The 24,138-nt window shown below is 35.6% G+C and overlaps 1 protein-coding gene across 5 annotated transcripts in view; it reads right to left on the reverse strand.

The window, feature by feature from the left end:
* The window catches only part of MED23 (mediator complex subunit 23), a 37,863-nt gene that overhangs the window by 10,865 nt on the left and 2,860 nt on the right, over nt 1-24,138 (reverse strand). For 3 of the 5 annotated variants that reach the window (XR_014953751.1, XM_021540696.4, XM_085575179.1), the window contains exons 2-21: nt 24,088-24,119; nt 23,897-23,984; nt 22,986-23,110; nt 22,734-22,845; nt 21,851-21,949; nt 21,247-21,348; nt 20,341-20,410; nt 18,657-18,769; nt 17,431-17,526; nt 16,871-16,888; nt 10,237-10,437; nt 8,730-8,873; nt 7,274-7,419; nt 6,455-6,700; nt 6,115-6,257; nt 5,401-5,575; nt 3,537-3,700; nt 2,339-2,463; nt 1,644-1,849; nt 548-728 (exon numbers count right to left, since the gene is read on the reverse strand). Coding sequence is in view for 4 of the 5 variants with exons in the window: in XM_021540696.4 (XP_021396371.3) it covers nt 548-728; nt 1,644-1,849; nt 2,339-2,463; nt 3,537-3,700; nt 5,401-5,575; nt 6,115-6,257; nt 6,455-6,700; nt 7,274-7,419; nt 8,730-8,873; nt 10,237-10,437; nt 16,871-16,888; nt 17,431-17,526; nt 18,657-18,769; nt 20,341-20,410; nt 21,247-21,348; nt 21,851-21,949; nt 22,734-22,845; nt 22,986-23,110; nt 23,897-23,984; nt 24,088-24,119 (2,586 nt within the window). In the remaining variant the exon portion in view is untranslated. The remainder of the gene's footprint in view (nt 1-547; nt 729-1,643; nt 1,850-2,338; nt 2,464-3,536; nt 3,701-5,400; nt 5,576-6,114; nt 6,258-6,454; nt 6,701-7,273; nt 7,420-8,729; nt 8,874-10,236; nt 10,438-16,870; nt 16,889-17,430; nt 17,527-18,656; nt 18,770-20,340; nt 20,411-21,246; nt 21,349-21,850; nt 21,950-22,733; nt 22,846-22,985; nt 23,111-23,896; nt 23,985-24,087; nt 24,120-24,138) is intronic. The other 2 variants (XM_021540698.4, XM_085575180.1) reach the window with 1 other exon arrangement.

Here is a 24,138-nt window from a genome sequence, read left to right on the forward strand (position 1 = left end):
TCCTTTTCTCCAGGTTAAACATCCCCAGCTCTCTCAGCTGCTCCTCACAGGACTTGTGCTCCAGACCCTTCACCAGCTCTGCTGCCCTTCTCTGGACACGCTCAATGTCTGCCTTGTAGTGAGGAACCCAGAAATGCACGGCCTGTAGCACTGCATGGGGTTGTGGCCCAAGTGCAGGACCTGGCACCCAGCCTTGCTGAACTTCAGATGACTGGACTCAGCCCACTGATCCAGCCTGTCCACATCCCTCTGCAGAGCCTAAATAACTGCACAGCTCTGAGGTCAGAGACTCAAACCACCAATCACAACATTTAATAATGTCAGTTCAATGGCTGCCATTGAATAACTAAGAAATGATTCTCTGAAGACTCAGACAATTTTAAGCGTTGGAATTTTATGTCACTTAAAAAAATAATCTACTATTTTCTTGATTATTAACTTAGCAAACAGTCACTATTTAAGACCAATCTATTTTTAAAAGAATCCCCCTAAAAAACAAGTCATAAAGCAGACTGCATGAACTGTCATCTTCTGAAGTGGTACTTACCAAACAGAGTATCAACCTATCCAGTGTTACAATATTGTATTTCCACACCATGTCATTGAGAATCTCAATACATTTGTTGAGCTGCTGTCCTCCTGCAGATGTAGAGAATTCATACACCAAAAAATCTGCAAATGTCCTGACATGTGCCACCAGTGCTCTGGCTCCAATTCTTTCTAACACTCTAGCAGGAAGAAAAAAAAAAAACAACAAGAAATTTTTACAGTTCTTAACACATTTCTAACTGGTCTATTTGATAGGAGTAGGCAGTTTTTAACACAAATGTCTTAAACAAAAAGACAAAATTCCCACCGTTTTATTAAATTACTGAAGTAAATGCCAAAGCAAAGCAAAAAACCTCAACTTTAAAGCAAGAGAATTCCTATGTCAAAATACTATTCAGGAGAAATGTTTCAAGTTCACCAATTTCATCTGTAGCATTCTACTCAGAATACATGCTTTACTTTTGTAATTGTAGTTATACACCTCCGAGGACAACCTTCTGCAACTCAACTTTATTTTCCCATGCTATGGACAACCATAGCATGATAAAATATCTCCTCACTGCACACAAGAGTAACACATGCTATCATAAATACTGTTTCAGCAGACCTAGGAAGGACTGAAAAGAAATAAATCTTTTTTTCACAGGTGGAACTGATGCTATTTTTACCAGGAAGAAATTTAAAAAAACCCCAGATTTCTGTAATGAATTTTCATCTTAATCCAACATTTGTTTTTTTAAGAAATATTTGTCCTTTATTCATGTATAAAGGCTAGGTAAATGAATGTTTTTTATTTTGTTTACTCATTCAGATTGCTTGAAACATTGCTGTTACAAGTAAACTGTTTAATTCAAACACCTCACATCCTTGTTTCTCACCAGGAAAAACATGCACTGCAGACCACTGCATGGTGGAACCAATCCTAAACACTGCACAGTTATTATGGCATGCTGGCTACTACCTAGTTCCACTCTCTTTTTCCATGCTATGCATGCTCCAAATTAATTAAAAGAACAAACTGTTAATTATGAATTATGTCCTCAGAGCTGAGAACACTGCTGTAATAACTTTGAAATAGCACTTTTTAAGCTCACCTGTAACCAATTTGATTAATGTGATCAGTGTCTAACAACATCTTCCACAGGAGACAAAGGAAAAGCGGGGATGAACCTTGAGCAGAGAAGTGTGTGATTATTTCATTCTCACTGGTCATCGACTTCCACTTCCGGTATTCTTCTTCCACATTCTTCTTCAGATTAAAACGGCTTTCCTGAGGCACGTTGTTCTGCTTGAAAAATACCTAAAAAAAGAGGCTTTGCTGTGACCGAGAACCTACAGTAAAACATCTGAACAGGAAAATTTTGCCTGATTTAGCACTGTATGGGTTCCTAATTGCTTGTACCATACAGCCTACTAGGGAGGGTTGTTATTTCACTGTGATACCACAGTGACTATTTTATCACTAACGAAGCTACATGACAAACTGCTGTAAGAAATAACAGCTTTTCCAACTTTTTATTTTAGTTTTTAATTTTTAAACCATCTGGTCTACCTTGCACCAGAAGTATCAGTTGACCAAATCTGACCTTAGAATATTCCAGGGGAATGTAGCTAACACATTTCTAAAGAAATAGCAATGTTATAATCATGCTGCATTCTTTAGGGACTTGAGATTAATGCAGTCGAGACAGGGGAAGAGTCTCACCAACCCAAAAAAGGCAAAGGATCTGGTTAAGAGAATAAATGCACTGTATTTCCAATTGTAAAGTCTTCAGGTTTAAACTATTACCTGCAGAGGAGCTGGAAAACAGCTTAGTGTATGTGATGCCCAGTTATGTGGAGTGAAACTCATGATAGTCTGCAGTATGTCCTTGCACCAAGTTCCCTGGATTGAATCAGAGCCTGTGAAAAAGTCTAGAAAACGGATTGATGGTATTAGAATTTTTCCTTTTGTCATCATATGCATCAAGGCTTTTCTAGTCCAACACAGTTTCCTCGTTTTGTCAAACTTATCCTAGCCCCTTTCTTTGACTTTATTTGCTCTATAGGATATTACCTTTTTTATACTATTAACAATAAGAAAATTATTTATAAGGTTTGAGCTAGAAATAAAGCAGTAATTATTTTAACATTTTGTATTTAATTTCCTATAATGTCACTAAAACAAGCTTCTACTGATTAACTGATTAGACTTTAAGAAAAAAATCCTGAGGAAGACAATGATGGTGAATTGCCAGATGCCATTTTATTTTGCTTCAGAAAGGCTGTTCAGAAGTACCCACCCCAATTAAGCTATAGAAATTAAAGCCTCATTCCCCCAACCCCTGGGCTGATTTCATCAAAGGTTGAGAAATGGTTAAAAAAATAATAAAGAAACCAACATATAGAAGTTCTTTCCCTTTCAAATCACCTCCACCTCCAGTCTTTGTGAATCAGTTGTTCTAACTCTGCAGTGTTTCTGCAGACTAGAACCATAAAAAAGGAAAAACATCTCCCTCAAAGCTAACAAAAACCTGATCCATGTCACTGAACATTGTTAAAACTTTAAAAGACACAATGAAAGCTTCCTGTTTTCTCTTCCCAAAAAAAGAAACTCAAAATTCAGACTGTTTTTTTAAATGCAAGCTCTAGAGGGAGTGGTTTCCACATGAGCAATATAGTTACTGTATTTAATGCTATTTAAATAGCATGTATCAGTAATCAATCCAAACGTTTAAATTTACAATAATGAAAATCAAAACAAGACACTAAAAAAACCTCTAAACCCTAGTCACAGTGTACCTCTGAATAAACTTTTAAAGAAAGTCTCATTGTCTCTTTAATAATAGTTTTTTGCCTAAATACAAGTAGTTGGAAATTAAAATTACACTTTTCGCTCAAAACCAAAAGTGCATGGGATATGTTTTATAGGTCATTTCCACGACACTCTTTTGAACAGTACCTTAGAGAAATGGTTTGACTACAGCTTTTCGATGTACTGCTATTACCTGTCACGTGTGTTGCCCTTGCCAGAGTTAAAATCAAAGCCCTGTTGAGTTCTTCTGATTCTGCTGAAAGAACTGTTTTGGGATCATTGAGGAACCGTGTGAATTGAGGTTGGACTTCCGAGCTGCCCAAAGCTGTGATAAGCCTTAGAGCAGTACTTTCAACACTGAAAGATGGAAACAGACCAGTTAGCAAGCAATACTTATGCTGATGCTTCTAAGATTCCAAAAATACCTATTTTTTTCCTCCATTTACTGTTTCAAATAATATATAAACATTTTGTTTTTAAAATTATGCTCTTAACCTTTTGAAAAAGTTCACTTTTTCTACTGTTTAAAAAATTTATAAACTATTTCAGTACCTTATTTTCAAATAAAGCACTCAAAAGTAGATTTAACAAAAATTCCAAGTGCAGAGACCCTGATAAAGAGCCCCAAGTATCTCCAGTTTAGTCCTCCCTTATTATTTCTTGCATATCTTTATCTAAAGAAGATAATATAAATAAATATATACAAAGCCAAAATAAAAAGGCATGAATAATACATAGGAAGCTTCAAAGCTAAATACCATATTCAAGTAGTCAGTACTAAATTGTCCTTATTAAAGAAATTAGGAAGCTGAGGAAGTGTAACTTTTGATTAAAAGCACTTTAATTTCTGTTGCTTTAGTTGGAAGCACTTTTCACACCAGGTAGTTTGAAGTCATTGGAAAGACTTTTATAACATTGTGTCTTTGATATACCAAAGCCATAGTTTAGTTTATTCTGGTTGCATGCAGAGCTCATTAAAATTTACTAACATCTGTATTTTACAGACTGTGACAAAACAAGATTGAGGTCAATAAAGACATCAAAGCCTTGAATTTAAGGAGAAACTTGTCTTAACATGTTTTCTTTATGCTTGGTAAAGGATAAGCAATTTGAATTTGGATTACGAAATTGAGAAGCCCGATCCCGTGGAAGATGTCCTTGCCCACAGCAAAAGAGCTGGAACCAGATGAACTTTAAGGTCCCTTCAAGCCAAACCACTCTATGACTCTGTGAATTTACTGTATAATTAGATTTTTTCCATCTGAACTGGCAATAATGAAGTTACTCTGTCTCACATACTCCCACAAGATTTATTGTACTCTAAGAGTCAATGGCACTATTTTCCCCAACTCTCTGACAATAAACCCCAGATTCTACATACAAACTGAATCTCATGCTCTTCAACTTCATTAACAGTAAGGTAAACTCAAAGCTTTTGCCTGGAATTATGTGCAAAACCCCTCTAGACCTTCTCTAACCAGCTTTGTCACCTTTCTGGTATTCAAATTAACCACTGTTTTAGGCTATTACGACACACACCATAGGAGAGACTCCACTCAGGTTCATGTACAGTCACCATCACTGCACAAATGCCTTTCACATGCAGAGTGATCCAGATTAATTCTCTGATATGACTGAAAATCAACCTCACATAAGAATTAAGTGGAACCAACTTAACTCTTGTAATTAAATGAAAAATCCTCTACATAAGGAAGCAAGCACAGTCCCAGTACCGGACAAGCCAAGGACTGATTACAAGTAGCAGGCATTACCCTTTATCTACCATGTAAGAAGCACTTCTTGGACATGACAGCTCTGTCCAAGAACTGTCCTGTGTGCTGACTCATGACACTGCTGCCACGTGTGTGCAAACACTGCCTCATGTGTCTCTGCAGAGCACTACTGCTAACATCCAACAGTACTGCTGAAGCATGCCCTGCTGAGACACCCCAAAACAAGTCAGTCACAGAAGACTGGGAAGTGCCATTTAAACAGTTCTCATGCAGTTTTCAACAAGGAGTCTGAGATTATGGACAAATATGGCAAACGCCACTCACCAGAGATGAAGCTGGTTCTGATTAGTCTGTGGCACAGCAGCCAAGGAATGAAGATGGCTGAGGAGCTGGACTCTGTAATGAGGCTGGATGTGATGCATCCGATAGCTAAACATTTCCAGCAGAGTATGCAAAATTCCCCATGCATGAGATTTGAACACTGTTGGCAGGAGCTGACCTTATGGAAAAAAGTTTGAAAGGTAAGTTTTACAGCTGACCACACCCTGAAATACAACTACAGAGTACGCTAGTTTTATTAGGCTGTAAGTCACAGACATTTGATTTGAAAAGTGTATTACTTCCAAAGAGCATATGTGCAAGTGGTGTCTGAAGATGCTGTAAATGTATACAGCTTAATAATCTTTTGAATGAACAGCATACATATTGCAGATATGCCAATTATTTTAACAAGAGCAATTAAGTATACTGTGTGTCTCAAAGTAACTTTGCTTATGCTTTGCCATTAAGCATGTTTTTACAGAACACAGCACAACTGGAAAGGTCCTGGACATACAAGTGATAGCATAAAGGGACAGCAGCACAACTAGTCTGAAATTTACTGCAGCACTAGGACAACTTACACAGTTTCTTTTATATTAAACTAATTTATACATGCTGCATCATTATATTTTCATTTTCATTATGGTCTCCAGTTGCCATTAAACAAAAATACTACTTAACAGAAAGAAAGCAGGGGGAAAAGGTTTTATTTCTTACTGATGAAGCCTTTGATGCCCAAGGATTCTATTTCCATATAAACCAATAGGCGACTATAGGTTTCCACAAGAGCAGGAGCCAAGGCCACACTAGATTTTGCATGAGCCAGCTTAATTACCCTTGTAGCTATGCTGTGAATCAGACTGGGGAAAAAGAGAAAGTGTTTTTAGATCAAAAACATGGACTTGAAATTTAACACATTCTTAAATCACACTTTCATTTTTAAAGTATATTAATAGATCTCTATATGACATGTCCAGCCCAGGAAGACTTTCTGATGATAATTGACAACACACAGATTTACAGGTTAACAAGAAAAAGCTAGCTGCATATACTGTACCTCATTTTGGCATGAACTGTGAGTGAATCCAAGAGGTTCATTGGCAATGGGGTGATAGACCCTGATGCCATGCAATTAGTGCCTGGAAGAGGTGTCCTCATGTTGCCATTTCCATAAATAGTCTCTACTAGCACACCCATTGGCAAAGTGAAACACTCTGAATTGGTTGAGTAAGCATTGCACAACAAGGCAATTTTGTAGTCATTCATCTGTAAGTTCTTATTCCTTAAGCTCTGTTGCAAAAACCTGTGTGCCAGAAAGATTAAACATTAAGCAGAAAGAAGAATACACATGCATTAAAGGAATATAGCTACAACAATCTCAGTCATAAAATCCATTATAAAATAGTTAAAAAAATCAAAATGGTTATTAATGGCACTACATCAAAACAATTACTTCTTATGCCACAGTTTCACCGTGTTACAATTTTTCTACATTGGAGAAATAGCTCAGGAAAAAAACACAATTAAAAATCGCCTTTCCAGACAAAAACTGAGCCAAATGTACTGCTTATCCAGGCTTTCCAAGCCACAGCATAACAAAACAAAATTGTCCATTTATTTTCAGATTCTCTATCAATAATAAAGACTGATTATTCTGAGATAAAATATATAGTTTCTGCTAGCTGGATAACAACATTTCACTTTTTATGAATTATTTTTAATTGGAGCTCTATCTTTCTGAATTACTTTGAAGTCACTCTATTGATAACACTTATACAGCATCCCTTCACATAATACATTCTGAATACAGATGTGGAACTGCCAATTTCATTATCCCTAAACATAAATCAAAACATAATAAAACCCCCAGACTCACTCATGGTGAAGTTTTAGAGAATGAGGAATGGGAATCTGCAACTTGGAGTTGTCACTATGGGCCTTCCGGTTCAGATGAATCCAAATGCAGGTCATTGCAAAAGCATGAGTTGACTGGGGTTTGTTAATGTCAGGTACAGGAATATACTAAAGAAAGAACACATGAATGTGACATACCACATGGGTTAATGTGCAGAAAAACCAACTTAGATAGGCAGTGTTCAGTAATTTTAACAAATTATCTAAGGCCTTGGCAAAAAGAAGTTCATGCTTAAGAATATACAGTTCCCAGACATATACAAAGAATATGGTTTTTCTCTCAGCCTCACACTTACACATTTTTCAGAAACCAGTTATGGTATCTGCTTCCATAGTAGGTACTCAGTGGTTCAACAGTATTTTCTGAAAATTCTGAATTATTCAGCATCACAGTCAATCCTTAAACATTAATACACTTCTCATGAAAAGGAACAGATACAACGCAAAATTTAAAAGTTTTGGATCCAGACTTAGCTACAGTACTGCCCTTTTGTCAACATCCACATTTCTTTCCATTTGATACAGTTACTGCTGCACAAACACCAGTGAACAGTGCAAATAAGACAGCACCAATACACCATCAACAGGATAGCAAGGCAGATCCTTTTAAGAGCAATGTCCAGAGATAACATTTTAAGCGCTTATGAAACTGAATCTTAAAAAAATGCTTCCTAGGCTACAGTTTCACAAGCACTTAAAATGTAGCACTTAAAAGGCACTAGTCAAAGACTCTGAATAAGTGTAACTTGGAGCCATCACTACAGCTGAAGTAAGTAGTTCTATTGCTCTTCCAGTATCTGATGCTGACAAAAGCAATTGAAATCTTCCAACACAAATTGTACTGAAGAATTTCTGTGAGTCAAAACTAACTTAGCAGGGGGAAATATTGTTACATATGAATTTGATACATCACACACCTGTAATGTTCTATCCATTCACCCAAAGTAAAAAGCACTACGATAGAGTAAACAACAAGGACTTCACACTGTCAGTGATGCCATAATTAAAGTTTAGGAACTTCATTAAGTGCCCCTTCCTCAGGAACTTTAATTCTAGAGGTATGTATCATGGATATGATTTGATCTGCCCCTGCAGAATGAATTTAAAGTACTACTTTGTTTCAGCCCAGATGTAACAATACAATTAAACATTATTCCTTTACAGTCTCCTCAGTGCTTTAATAAATGCCTCAAAACCTTAATCAAACGAAAGCCAAGGAAGAGACTTAACACAAGTCTTTCTTGCCCCTAAAAACAAACGTGGTTACATGGATATGAAATCCTCCAAAAAACTTATGAAACATCTCCCTACAACTATGCAGCACACTGTTCTAAGAGTGACTCAACAAGGATAGTAGTATTGATATATGAAGGTCCCAAGTTTAATTAAAAATAAAACTTTTAATATCAGAGACTTACTTCTTTCTCAGGATATAGGAGGTCAAACAGCTTCATAACTGGGAGGAAGTCAGCCAGTGCATTCTTCTGGATGCTGCCAGAGATGAACTGGAGTAGCACCCACATCAGGTGGTCTCTCCCCTTAATGAGACCACGGCCTGCCAACTGTCAAGAACACTCAGTAACAGACAAATACTGCATGCAGAAGAAAAATCACTGCAAAGGCTCTTATGAAACTAGAAGGGGAGACTAAAACAGTTTCAGCAGAGAATTTTATAGCAGGACTTAGGCAGAAACATACGTCATTTTCAGAAAGAAGGGAAATAGGTATACTAGTTGTAGCACATGAACGGACTCTGTGAGGGCCACAACAATTAATGCTAAGACTTAAAATGCAAACTCCTGAGGATCACTGCTTCAAAACACTAGCAACACTTAAATATTAGTCTTAAACTGTCACCTTGTAAACCTGTAGTGAAGTATAATATTGCCACTGCTAGCATCAGGTTTTATAAACTCCTACAAAGAAAGTCCCTGAGCCAGAACAACTTTGGTTTGCTTCATCTGGACTCACCTGGGTTTTTTTTGTTTTTTTTTTTTTTTTTAATTAACTTCTTTATCTCTAACAGCAACTCCCTAATAACTAATATTCTACTCTTATCTTGCTTGCTATAGTTTTATACTAGATTTGTACAACTGTGTTGTATAATGCCTATTGTTTGAATGGTTTATTAACAGCAATTACAGGAATACAGCCCTGGTAAAATTAATTTCAAACAAGGACATCAGAGAATTACAGTCCATCACAAGTGGAACACAACATGCATAGAAAATTTTTATGTAACACGGAACTGTAGACAAATGAAGATGGAGCAATTTGTTGTGTGTGTTGGAAACTGCATCTAAATAGCAAGGAGAAAGAACATCCCTACCCTACCATCAACAGCATACAGCTCTTTCAGCAAAGAGCTCTGGAGGACTGGCATCACCACCCTTAGAACTATAACCCTAAGCACCAAAGAAAAGGGTGTTCTAGTATCAGTTCAAATGGAATTATTACTAAAAAGTAATAATAACTTGGGACTGTGATTGCCAGTATCATCATAATTGGACAAATTACTTTTGATTGCTTGAGTAGATTGATTAGACAAGTTCCCACATCCCTTTCCATGGCATGTTTTTTTTAGTCCACAGGGCCTTCTCTCTGTTCAGAACTTGTTTGCAAACTGGATGCAACATCACAGTACTTAGTTCTTCTGAATTATGCCAGTCTATCTCTTTACTCTAGTTATTAGCCCACTTTGAATCCAAATAAAATGCAACATCCTGTAACTGAATACAATAAAAACACACCTAGCTCACAGCACCATAACTTGAGAATTTGACTTCTAGAGAGAACAGTGATTAAAAAATTAATTAATTTTTACACATAAGGTACTTCTTGCAGGGATGAGTGACACTTAAAAAAAAATAGTGGTTTTGCTTTTTAAATCCCTCTTACCATGTGGGAGCGATACAAACAATTTACCTTTTGATGGAGTGACAGGACCATATGAGGAAAACTTGCAAACTGAAAGAGCACAAAGAAAATGAGCTGGCTGGAGAGATGCTGCCACAGAAGCTGACTGGTTCCACCGTCATCAAACTTCTCTTCAGTCTCAGACCGTTCCATGGCATACACCACAAGATCCACCAGCTGGTCCTCCAGCACAGGGCAGCGTTGCTTATGCTGTAAGGCAGAGATCAGATACAGTATTCCAAAAGCCTTGCCATTAACTCCAGAACTTGCAGAGTTGCAGTTACAGTAAAATATTTTGACAGAAGGCTGGGAGGCATGAGATGAAGTCTGAACTTAAGTTAAGGATAAGCCAGTATATTAAAGCTGCACTATGTTACAGGTCACTGTGATTTTTACATTTTATCATATATTCCAGAATTCCCCTACTGAGTTCCAAAACAAGCTCATCAATGCACAGTTAACATCTGGGGGCTTTTTTTTTTTGCTGTTTTATAGCATTTTCAGGCAAAATGTTACTTCTCTGATCTCACACTGTCAGAAAACAAAGCCCATTCTTAAAACACACAGCTGGAGGTTCTTTTATTTGGTTTGGGTTTTTTTGCTGGCTTTTTTTTTCATTCCTTCTTTTCTACATTAAGTCCATTTCAAAAGTAGGGATCACCATAAAGAAAATGTATCAATTATACCATCAAGTTCAGAGAAAAGATCCCAATACATGATGAAGTTATTTGAAGACTATGCTCTTTTTTACACTCATATTGGGTTTACCTACCACCTGCAACTAGCAGCAGAATTAACATCTGGTTAATACCCCTATAACTAGATGCTGTCCTATTGACGTATCACCACAGGTTACAACATCAAAAAGGCTTGAAAATTAATCAGTGCTGTGTTCTACATACTATAAATAGAACAGAAATTACACATCAGAGTGAGGAGCCCCTTGGATGTTAGACTGCCACAGTCTTCATACTGAGCTATGCAAATTATTTCAAAAAAGAAATAATTTAAAATACACACCATCCCTGATGATTTTTAATAATGAACAAGTAAGAAATGCATTATATATTCAGATATATTCTGTTAGTACAGAATATATAAAATAGAAAATATAAAATGTTAGTATATAAAATAAGTCCACAACCAGTAATTTGGAACTCATATTATAAAGCCACAGTTCAAGACTAGTATCATGTCACATGTTACAAGATCTTCAGTGCAACAACTTTTTGTTATTATCCTGCATTCGTATTGTTACACTCATATCATGTACTATAATTAAAGAAAACAAAAATGGAGAATTTAACTTATCTCAGAAAGTGCTTTGGAAATAATCTAACCTGTTTGTTTCAATGCAATCTGTACTCAGGAATGGTCACATATATTAATTTTTTTATTTGGCCTGATGCCTGTAACATAATGCAGCCTTAAAGAAAAAATTATTACTTTATGATACAAAAGAAAAGGAACTGAGCTGCTCAAACACTAATCATGAAAATGCATTATCCCTTTCTAGAGGCAAAAAGGTATATGTAAAAAAGTTTTAAAAGATCACCCCAATATTCATAAAACATTTCAGGGATGCCTTAGATGAATTCTTTGACTTACTAGCCAGGCAGCCTAACAAAAGGCTATACATAAAGATATAATAACAGTAAAGAGAGATGCTGAAAGGAGATGCTTGTTCTACCTTCATTGATGGTACTCTTTAGCTATGAAAAAAAAAGAGATTCTCTTCAATTAAAAATAGAATGCAAGAATTGGAAAAGTTGACAAAACACAGTGAACAGCATCCCCTGTTGCATGCTCTTTGCCAGCTCAAAACTGCAGAAAGCTACAATTCCAGCTGTGCTTTCCTGAAGCATGCTTAACACAAACCTCTAGCTAAGACAGAAAGCACCGATGATACCTCTTCTCCCACGTCATTATCACAGACCAACCACGGTACAGGTTACAAAGAGCAGTACTGGCACCATCAGTTCAGAACACTTTGGGTCTTTTGTGGCTCGTTTTTCTCCCCCTCCCAAAGCAACTACTTATGAAGCAGAGCAGGGTGCAACAGACAACACTACAGACTAGTTTATAATCCAGCATGCAAAACTACTATGTACAGGGCTTGAAATTCAATGGTTTGCTAAGCACTGGGTTAATGTCCAAAAACCTAATCATGTTAGGCTATATTAATTTGGAATAAAGTTATTCAAAGAATACAACAGGAAAAATATTACTGATAAAAAGAGAGCCAGAATTTCCAGTTGAAATTTTTGCTATTCTGAATAATTCTAAGACTGGGAAAAGTTTAAGAGCTAGGAAATTAAAAAAATGAATTCAAGCTTTTATTCTGAAAACCACACTTTCATTGCTTTAAAAACAGTTTTCCATGAGAAAAATAGCAGTACATCACATTCTATCCTCATTAAATTAATTTTCTGGCATTTTTTCTTCTCTGTATTTTCATCGTATATATATTTTTGCAAAGATTTTGTATCTATAGTTTCAGAACTCTTGGAAATAAAACACCATGCTGCACAGGAACACACAGGATTGGGCCCTTGTTTCATAAATTGCTCATAAGTGGAAAAAAAGCTCAGTATCAACTGAGATGAATAACATTATAGAGGAGGGCTGATTACCCTCACAAATAAGTAGGAATACAAGTTTTGGCATGGCTTAGCTTAAATAAAACAAAAACAAACAACAAAAAACCTCCAAACGCTGTTCTGGATTATATATGAAAAAATGTAGAGTTCAAAAATCTCTGTGCTTTTCCCTTAAACATGACTCTAATTTTTACAGTTTGGTTGTATAAACACATTCTCCATTTTCTGAGAATAACATTTAAAGATCTGAAAATCCAGCATTTCATTGAAAACATTATTAAACTATGACAAAGTTGGGGGGGGGAATTGCTTCCATGACAACTTGACACTAAAATTTCTCAAGGCCAGCACTCTAATGGACTAGTGGTGCTTCTTTAAGTGGATCAGAGCTTCAGTTGGAGGGTAGCTTGTTGTTCTAATTTGGGGTTGAATTTTTAATTCCTTCTTTTTCTGGGGTGTTGAGACAGGGTGGGTATCAAAGGGTGGGGCAGGGGCATGGCTAGTATTAAAAGTATTTCCTTTAAGAAAAATATTTTAAGGAACCAGTAAGGCTGGCTGATAGCTACGATAGCTTTTCAGTATTTTAAACAAACAATATTTAGTAAATATCTACACTTAAGAAATGGATTTAGAAGACCAAACCACAGAGGCCAAGAGTCCTACAAGAGTAAATGGTGTCTTCAAAAGTCCAATTCAAAATGCCTAAAGTAGTTAAAAAATGGCAGAACTACTCCGACACATCCATTTTCAAAAACTGTATGCTATGAAGATACAAAACCTTAAAGCTTATTGTTGATATTATACCTGATTCTATAATCTCTCCCAAGTTTGGCAGCCATTCTCAAGTTTCCCTCATTAAAAAAAGAAGGAACATATATCTGAGTGTTCTCAATGCACACCCTTACACTCTATAAAAAATAATCACACCCCTTAAACTAAGTACTTTGCCATGTTATCATCAGTAAAACTGAACAGCAAGATCAACTGAAATTTTAAAAATAAAAGTGATTTTGCATTATGTCATTCCTTTCAGTTAACAGCTCAGCTTACAACAGCTTACCCATGCTAATTATGATGGTTTGTAGCTAGCAGAGAATACAACTAGACATTCACCTGCACAGAGTAAGGCACAGATAAGCTACAGACCACCACTGCTGGTTTAAAAGGTGACTAGCTAAATACACTATTTAAAGAGCAAAATCATTAATTCAATAGCTGTTAATTAAACATTTTTACATTACTGAAACAAAACACCTGAAAATTACCTCCTCTCTCAAATATTCCCCAAAATAACAGTTTTTGATTGATTAGAGGACTGCAACAAGAGCCTAAGTGCAACTATGCATGCAAAAATGGCACTTTATTCTTCATGCAAGTCTGTACACAGAGAGAAGGTAAAATAATATAAATAAATATAATAAATAAATAAATATTATAAAATAATATAAACCAAAACCTCCAGAGACAGTTCATGTCCTTAAGAGATTACTTTAGCTCCGTTTTAAGAAACAACCATTAAGATCCCTAAACCACATCTTATTGTGGTATCAGTGCATTACACTCAGAACTGTTAATCATTTTCCAAAAAAACCAAATTGTTATATGGTTTAAAAAATTATTTTAAGAAATAACTAAGAATTTAAATTGATACCTCAGTTAACAGGAGAATACAAATTGACATAGAATTGTTGAGTCATTTAGGTTGCATAAAGACCCTTAAGATAAGATTTCAACTGCAACCCATGATAATATACTGGATAAAATACAATTAAAATCTCTACTTCCTATAGACCAAACAGATATACCAGAGTATGTCCACACAGAAGTACACAGTAGCAAAAACTCAAGAGTCCCCAGATACTGACAAAAGAAACATTTTGAAGTCCACATTATTACATTTGGACTTAAACCCATATTCTTGATAAGGTTATTGGAAAACCTCATCCCACAAGAAAACTTAGAATCCTGAAACAAACATAAGAATCTATAAACATACGGTATTTTACCTTCATTTTTCTCCCTGCAAGGTTAACGGGACAGCTGGATTTGTGTATTTTTTACACATCTCAGAGATGGCTTGAGTGAATGGTTTTCTAACACAGATCTGCTTAGTTAAGACTGAACCACAAAATTTCGTTGTTCATCTTCAAGAACTAGGACAAATCTGTCTGAACCATACCTAGATTGTGATGCCAAAAGATTCAAATGAAGGCTCCAATCCTGCAACTGGATCTGTGTAAATAGTTGACAGGGCATACAAGCAACTCCACACAAATAATTAATGATCATAAATAAATAATGATCATTGCGTTGAGGTGTTTCTGTATTTATTCTGAAACAAAGTTGGCACTATTTGCATTTCTAAGTGTCTTCTACTATAGAGACAGTTCAATTTCTGCAGGTTATTTCTCTAATAATAAAATACAACATTATCAGCCATTTCACTGAAAGCATTAATATAGTTACACAACTTCTGAAAAGCATGCTACTGTTTTTGTCAGGCGGCTACATTAACAAATTGAAATGTGACACAAAGGTAATTTGTACCTAAAAAAAAGTAAAATTTTAATATTTTCCACAGTTTTATGCAGAGTATACTAACATTTAAATGGAACATATTTCCTGTGCTATACCACTGTACCACCCACCTCTATATCTGTATTTTCAACTCACATATTTTAAACTCATAAATTTTCAACATCTTTATGATGGTGTAACTGTAGTAGCACAGCTATAGTTCATGTTCTGTCAGCATTTCCTTTATAAGCTACATTCTTCATGTTTGTTCCTTGGCCATAAAAGTTCATGCCAGGATGAAACTTTGTGTAGGAATTCCTATACTAGCAAGCAAATTTTAAAAGTATAATTTAATACATTTTATTTCTTGAATTACTTTTGGAGGATGGTGAAGTAGGAGTTAAAACCCAGCATTAACATAAATAAGGACAGACCATCCATAGTTAGAAGAATAAAATGGGTTCAACATAATTTTTGTCTATATCTTGTACTATTTACCAGCTACAAGACAGATAGAGGAATAGTCTCATTTATCAACTCAATGCAGACATAGAAAGACACACAAATACTACTCATTTAAACAGTAAACCTAGCAGCTCAATTCCAAGGTTTAACATTTCAGCTGCTTTAAGTCTCAGGTACAAAAGATCATCAAATACAACACAGAGTACTGTCAGCCAAGATGTAGGAATTAGTGCATTCAAAAACATTGTCTCAGTTCAGAAAATGCACTGGTGTATTCCATTACATTGGGAAATGTACACAAGGTTTCAGGATCATGTAAATTTTATAGTCAAGTTACAAACCTGAAAAAAGTTTCTTAAATGGAAACACTGACACAACCTTCACTATAGTATTGCAAACAGCAACGCTATTTTATAAATCTTAAACACTGTTTTTTTTTAAAGTAGGTGTGGCAATTATTAGTGTAATGAGGGATAAACTATAACACCCATAATTTAAAATTTCAAGCAGAAGTCCACTTGGTTGACTTGCTCAGGTGTTTATTCATTTAAACAAGTAGTCAAAATTTTAAGGAACTACTTTTTGTGTGGTATTCTGGACTACTCTTCTTTCACCTAGACTGGAGAATATTATAATTGCCTGTTGAGTAGTTATTTACAGAGGCTTCCTAATGATAAGAAAATTCCACTAGTAAACCTTTCTTTTTTAAATTATGTATTTACAGCCTTATATTTTTACAATTAAGTCTAGTGGATGTTTTTTCCACTGGATTAAGGAAAGAAATTTTGAATTAAAAATCTCTCCTCATCTGAAAATTCCAGCAAAGTTAAAGTTATGACTGGTAAGAGAAATAGTAGCAGTCCAATCCAAAGGACTACTGACTATCAGCTTCATGCTGTATCTCTCGTATCTCTAGAGAATTGTAGTGAGAATTTGCCCTTGACTAATGGTCCTGCCAATTTCAAGCCCTGACTGTACATGTATTCTCTACCTGGAATCAGTGGCTACAAAGCGGCCAGCGTATCGTTAGTCACAATACAACAGTAAGGTTGTGAACATACCTGAGCAATGTTCAAGGTCTAGAGCATTGGAGGATGGGCAGGACAAGACAGGACAGAACAAAAATAAAGGAAGAAAAAAAGAAAAGACAAAACAGTGACTATGAGGCCAGCCTCAAGGATCCCCAAGTCAGACTAAGCCCCCCCATTCTAAGGTTTCAAAAGAAAAAAATCTAACAAAACAAAGCCCAGCTTCCAACTATTCTAGTACTATAACATTCCAATATAACAGAGTACAACAATGCTTTAAAAACCAAACGAACAATAACCAGTCTCCTATTGTCTGTCAAAGGTGTACTTGAGGCTGGCCTTATAGGAAAAAAAAGCAATGCAAAAAAAAATCATATTTTAAATCTCTACTTTTCAATTTAACATTCGTAAAGCAATATACAAATGATAGGAATAACAGTGTCCAATTAACCTATTATGATCTCATTAAAAAAAAAAAAATCACTCTCTGTACCTAAACTGTTTTGCTTAGTTAGCTATAGCAAAGAAAAGAGAAAAAGAATAGTGCAGATTCTATGCAGAATTAAATCACGTGTTACAGCACAGTACAGTACCTGCTTATTCAGACCTAGCATATTGCAGACCATATCCCTGGAATACGGTTGTTCCAGCACATATCTCAACAAAGCAGTCTGTGGCTCAAACAGATCCTTGAAAAAGAAACAAGCAATCACATACAAACATATGTGATCTCAAGATTATGTTCAATACTGAGCTTACATTTAACTGAATAAACAATGTAAGAATGCATGCTTAATTTATGTTGATATGTATTATCTGGGAAATTGTCTTGCTCTCTGGTAACTGAAAGAAATGAGGAGATAATCATAGTTCTTAAGAAATGGCAGATTTTATGAGGTCCAAGTAGAAGAACCTTCCTCATCTAATAGAAGGACGGTACACTTCTTGGAAAAGCCTTAAACTCAAAGGAAACAAGGTAAGACAATTGAGGAAATGCACAAAAATCAGGACTGATGTGAAGAAATCAGATATGAAGCAACTGCTCACTGCACATTCCCACAGCCTGAATCACTTTAAATAAAAATGTTATCTGGAGTTGGGTTCAAAACAAACAGAAGGAGCTGATTCCTCATACATGAAGCTAAAATGTGGCACTCCTTGTCAAAGGAATGTTGAGGATACTAAAAGTTTACAGGGGCTCAAGTAGAAGCTGAACAAGTATTTTGGAGATGAAGGCTTACTAAATACAGAGAAACCACAGCTGTGTCAGGAAACACCCAAAATTATAAAGACTGCAGATTGCGAGCACTATACATGTCACTAGACATCTAGGGTATGAGGAATGGGATGCAGGACAACATGGATTTTTGTCCTGATCCTTTAAATTCTTTCAGTACAACACTAATTCACATTCAGAGTTTTAAATTTCACTGTGCAAACTTTAAGTCTGAATTGTAAATTATCTTTCCTGTGGAATAATGAAGAGCACAGAAAAGAAGAAATTACTTTCTCATTCTCTTCCATCTAGCCAATTTTCCAATCAATTCTCTGCTCTCATTTGCTCTGTCAAATGCACACACACACAAAGCACATTAAATTATGTCTCATGTTCTTCAACAATCTGGACAGCAGTTATACCAAACACTACTTTCCAGGTCCTCTATATGTAGCTCGAAATCATTGAAATATAAAACATCCACACCTTAAAAGTTAGCCAAATTGGAACAGATAATCACAGTTGAAATTTTTCCCCGCTTGAATGACATAGAAGTTTTGTTTTACTGAATGTAACAGGTTTAAGAAGTTCAATAAGGCATACCTTATCATATGGTAAAAGACCTTTCAAAGGAAAACGAAGCGTTGTAGGATCCAGCTTCCATGAATTACACATGGCACCAGAATTATTTACCACAGGAAGGAGACTACAGCGACCTATATGCAAGGAAACATAAATTCTCAATCAGTGAAAGTGGCCCATTGCCTAATCATTTTGATGCAAAAACTGGCCTCAGCCACTTTTCTGCTCTCCTTAAATTTTCACTGTTTAAAGGTTTTACCACAAGGATTGCTTCAAACTGATTTTATTTTTCTAACCAACTTTCAGCTTATAAAATATCTACACAGTAAAGTCCTCATTCACACTGGGTACCCCAAAAATGAAAGTATTTGCAAATATCAATCTATAAGTATCCTTAGATATTAACAGAACACTGTTCCCCTGCCATTGCTTGACCTAGGGATTTGATTTTTGCAGACTGACCCTTTCCACAAAGAAAATAGCCTTATAAACCTACGTATAACATAGTCTTCTATTTCCCTTCATTGACCCAGTGGACAAGACAGCGTTCAGTAAAGCAGCCAAACACAAGCGTGTGTATTACAATTAAAGTCACTGATGATCCAGTCAAATTAGTCAGCATAGCCTAGCGAGACCAAAACATGTGAAGTGTGTTTGGTAGGCTGAACTTACACGTTAGTCAGTGTAGATTAGACAACTAGCCTTTATTTTAGTTCTTAAACATAATAATCTGAACTGAGCCCCAAGAAGCCTCTATATCAGCATGTACATTTAAGTGCCTCAATTCTGACCTCAGTTCAAATTCCATGACTTTTATTATCCAAACTGGCCATATTATTATCATCAGATAAAACAAGAAGTAAATGAATATTTATTTCTTCCCTTCAATTTTACCTATACTGGTCATTTACACATACAAAACTTGGAAAAATAAAATGTGATCCTTGTCAGACATAAAAATAATAGCTATGCCACACTTTCAATACTTCTGATGCTTCTGAAACAAAATGCTTTGGGAGCATTGCAGATGAATTTACATTTTTAATTTCTGCACTAAAGAAGCTCTGTCACAATAAACCTTGCTCAGAACTAATGCAGCTCTTATTAAACTACTCAAAGCAAACAGAAGACATTTTTATCTTTTGAAGAAAAATGCAGCAGGAATCACATTAAAACAAAGCCAAATTTTGATCATCAGATGTCTAACAATAAATGAAGATGATAATTTCTTTCACAGAAAAGTAGAACGAGTACTCATCTGAACTAGGAAATGCTTACCCAGAAGCCAGCAACAAGAGAGAAGAGGCTGAGCAGCTACAAAAGCGTCAGTGAAAACTGAAGTCAAAACATTCCAAGACTAACATCCCAGTGGATATGTGTTAACTTGGGCACACAAAACCAACAGTTTCCCTACTCTACTAGTGACCTGTAGTTACAAACCATATGACCATGTAACAACTAGCACACTTCCACTACCATCAGGTAGCAAAGAATTATTTTGATCTCATGAGTAAATTTTCCCTGTCAAAACAAAAACTAAAAGGAACTGAGGCTGAGAACAAACTGACAAGGGCAGAGGAACTAGATGAAAAATAACACCTGGATTATTTTGCTTAGATGATATAGGTCCCAAAAGGTTCTAAGAAAAAAATAGTTCAGAATAAATGAATTCATTTTAAAGTCATTCATTAAGTCATTGTCTTACCACAAATAGAATTTATTCTTGCTGTAGGTCTGAAGGTATCCACAAAATCTGATACTAAATTACCAAGTAACTGGGTGAGAAGAGAAGAAAAAAATTAGAGTTTAAGTTCCAGACACTGATAAGGAATATTTAAGACTTAAAAATATATGTGCATGAATTTTAATTAAATATGCAGAAATCTACTAAAATAACTAGCTTCCTATTTCATAAAGTTGGAAAAATCATCCGGAACATAAAACCACAAAATGAAAACTGTGGCATTAGAAAGGAGGTGCAGGAAGCAGTCTTCCCCATTTGCACTCAACTTGAGTTTATATAAGAATTGTTTCCTATGCAAACTATCTTATTTGAATGCATAACACTTAGAAGCAGATTATTTAAAATAAACTATAATTTCTGTTCATAACAAATCTCTGCCACTGAATAACAACTCCAGATAGAAAAATTACCCAATAGTAGTACAATCTACTTTAAATCTTCTCTCAAAATACAGTAACAATTTTCCCAGTAACACAGGGAAGTAGGGATTTTACCCTTTTCAAAACACATAGTTATTTTAACAGAATATAACTGGTCAGTTATTTAAAGTGATTTTTCTTATCCTGAAGCTACAGAGAAAGCACACAGTGATAGGTATGCATGACCTGCATTTCCAAACATATTCAATAAAACCAACTCAGTGCTTCAAGAGTTTTGAACATTAGACCATAGGTCAAAATTCTAAGTTTCATGCAAGAACACAGGGAGCTGCTGCTGCAATCAAATCAAGCCTGTAACTTCATTTATGTGACTAAACATGAATTTACTGTTGAGCAGATTTAAAATTTTCACATGAACTTTATTTGAAAATATAGGTATTGTTTGCAACAAAATTCCATTGTGTATTATCTTATATCATATCATTACCCAGTGGGGAAGTTTTCCTTCAGGATATAGTTTTCTGATTTCTGTAACTGCAAAGTAGGCAGGCAGCAAACAAGCATTTCTTTCCAAGATGTAGGCTACCACCTATAAATAAAAAAAATACATCAGTGTAAAATACTCTGGATAGAGTAAATGAATGTGTAATCTGTCTAATAGTCTGAGATAGCCCACTAAAACAGATACAAGAAATTCTCAAACCTATTTTTAATTGTACAAGCCTAAGTTATACTGTTTGAGCCTTATTAAGACCATACCTCTATGTTTTCCCATAAAGTACTGAAAAAAACCCTATTTTTATTCTCTAAGAAAAAAATATTCAGCATTATTATATCCTATACATCTTACCTTAGTCAAGTCAAGCATTGGGCCTGACTCTCTTATTAGGGATTTTAACATTTACTTAAAATACCCCACAAAAGCACTTTGTTTACTGCATAAACTGCAATTGTAATAAAGAATTCGAACACAAAGAGTAATACTTTCCTGTTGAACTACAATCAGAGCTATCCCAACCATCAGAAACTCACTAATAACAAGAGAATGAGGCCTCTCTTCCTCTATAGTGGTATAAAATCCATATAGTTACCTCTCTTGCTGCTAAAAGCTGCTGTACAACAGCTGAGCTCACAGTGTTTGGAATTGTTAGGATTTTTTCTAGGATGACTTTTAGCAGATCACGCACACCCTGAAAGAGAGCACATGAAATTAACGTTTCTAGATACTCTTGATTTGTGGCAGAAAGATTACACAATCAATATGGTCAGACAGTATTTTGACAGAAAAATTAGTTCTTGCTGATTAGTGTCAGAAGACAAACTGCTACTGAGAATATGAATACTGATTACATTAAAATTTAACACCAATTACATTAAATTCCTTATGGAATGTCTCAGGATGCTCCAGAAGAGAAAGTAACTGTTGATATTTTGATGTGCATCCAGAGACATCCAACCTACAAAGCCTTTTGCAGCCTGATCAGAACACAGTGCTGTATTTTGTGTTTTCTGCTCTATCATCATCAACAATGCAGCGAGATCATTATCTGCAAGACATGCATGGTCTCTTACTCCTTCTGTTGGAGTTGTACCATGCCCAGGTCTCAGCTTTCAGAAGCTTTTTTGCTGTGTAGCAACAGAGGTAATGCAGATGACAGAATTCCAGCCTTAATGCCTGACAGTTTTTATTTTCCAGTGTTTACCGGAAACAAGCTTCTGCAACTGCATTAGGGTTATTTAGCTTGTAACTGAAAATGGAGGAAAGGGACTGTAACAGAAAAGTGCATGATGAGTTACACTGTAAACACAAAATTATCTCTTAGGGTGAAGGTCAAAAAGCATTGAAAGTGCTCACTGAATTTTCTTTTGTAAGAAAAGCAGACTTCAAAAAATTGGACATCTCTTGGATAAAATCAAATAAAAAAAGGAAGCAAATAACGTCCTTGCAAAGAGAAAGGAATGAGTGCAAAATACCTTGTAGTCTACACCTCCAATAATCTTCCGAACCAATTTGAATGTTAACGCCCACAGCTGAGTCCTTTCCCACTCAAGTGTATCGGAGTTTATTAGAGATTCACAAACCATCCTAGCAGAACAAGACAATGCAAGAATGAATGGCAGATATTAAGTACATGTTTTCCAGCAGTAACTGTACAATGTCATTGCAAAAATACCTCCAATATAACATCTTCCATGTCGCTAATCAATTATTCCAACATGGCTCACCTGGGTGGCAAAAGTCCAGTTTCTACTGCCATTGCTAGGCAGTCATAAAGAAAAGAAATTCTTTTAGGACTATGTTGGCTGTGTATGAATCTTACAATCCACTGGACACACTGTTCATGGGACTCCTGAAAAAAGAGAGGGGAGAAAGAATTGTATTTACAGGCAGTGAAACAAACTATAAAATTCATATAGTATCCTACTATGAAAAAATGAAACTAACACAAGAACAGGACTATAAATTGGTAGAAATGATCCAGTTGCCCAACCTATAGTTTTTCCTAAAAGTCTTTTGATCTTACTTTGAAGAAGCTCACTTGTCCTGCATAAGTTGAGGTTAGTTGTACAGTAGAGGAAACATTTCCTAGCTTAACCACTGATTTCTATAGTCAACTTTGGTTTTCACAAGTAAGCACCATTAGCACAGACTAAAGTAAAGTAGAACTGTTCTACATTATTTTTTCCCTTTCACAGTTATAACCAAATTCAGTGAAAATAAAGATGAACAGGCCTCCAATTATGGCACAGTGTCTGGAGGTATCTAGCTTTTGAAAGGTGATTTTTTAACTTAACTATCTTACTTTTTTCTCTTTTACCTATTTATTCACTTCTACCAAAAAATCTGAAACAAACTACCTTTATTGTTTACTTCTTTACTGTTACACTTCTATTTGCTTATCTTTACTTGCACTGCACACCAACCTCTGCTGAACAACTATGTAACCTTACATATCTCAAAACTACCTTTTTTTCTTACAGTATTCCTATATTCTTTACTACATCATGTCTGAAATCAGATTCTGAATGACTGAACACAGACCTTACAGCTTAAGTGTTTGTCTACTAGAAAAGGCACCTTTATATTAAAAAAGTATATAAAGTACCAAGACCTAAGCAACAAATCAAATGTTAACCTGGGAAAGACTGCTCCAGAACTGTCTAAAAGCTCCCAGGCAGCTGATCAGTTTGGTTCTCTCATCTTCAGGAGTGTCCATAAACATCCTGATGCAAACAAGAACATTAGTTATTAGCAGTACCCAGTGAAACAAGTAGAAAAATGCATTTACGCACAAAACCTTCACAAATAAAACAGTATTACACTTACCCAGGAAAAGCTTCTTCAATTACTTCTGTTTTCTGTAAGAGAAAAACCCCA

The sequence above is a fragment of the Lonchura striata genome, chromosome 3 (genome assembly GCF_050655825.1).
Source record: "Lonchura striata isolate lonStrDom1 chromosome 3, ASM5065582v1, whole genome shotgun sequence".
Lineage (NCBI taxonomy): Eukaryota > Metazoa > Chordata > Aves > Passeriformes > Estrildidae > Lonchura > Lonchura striata.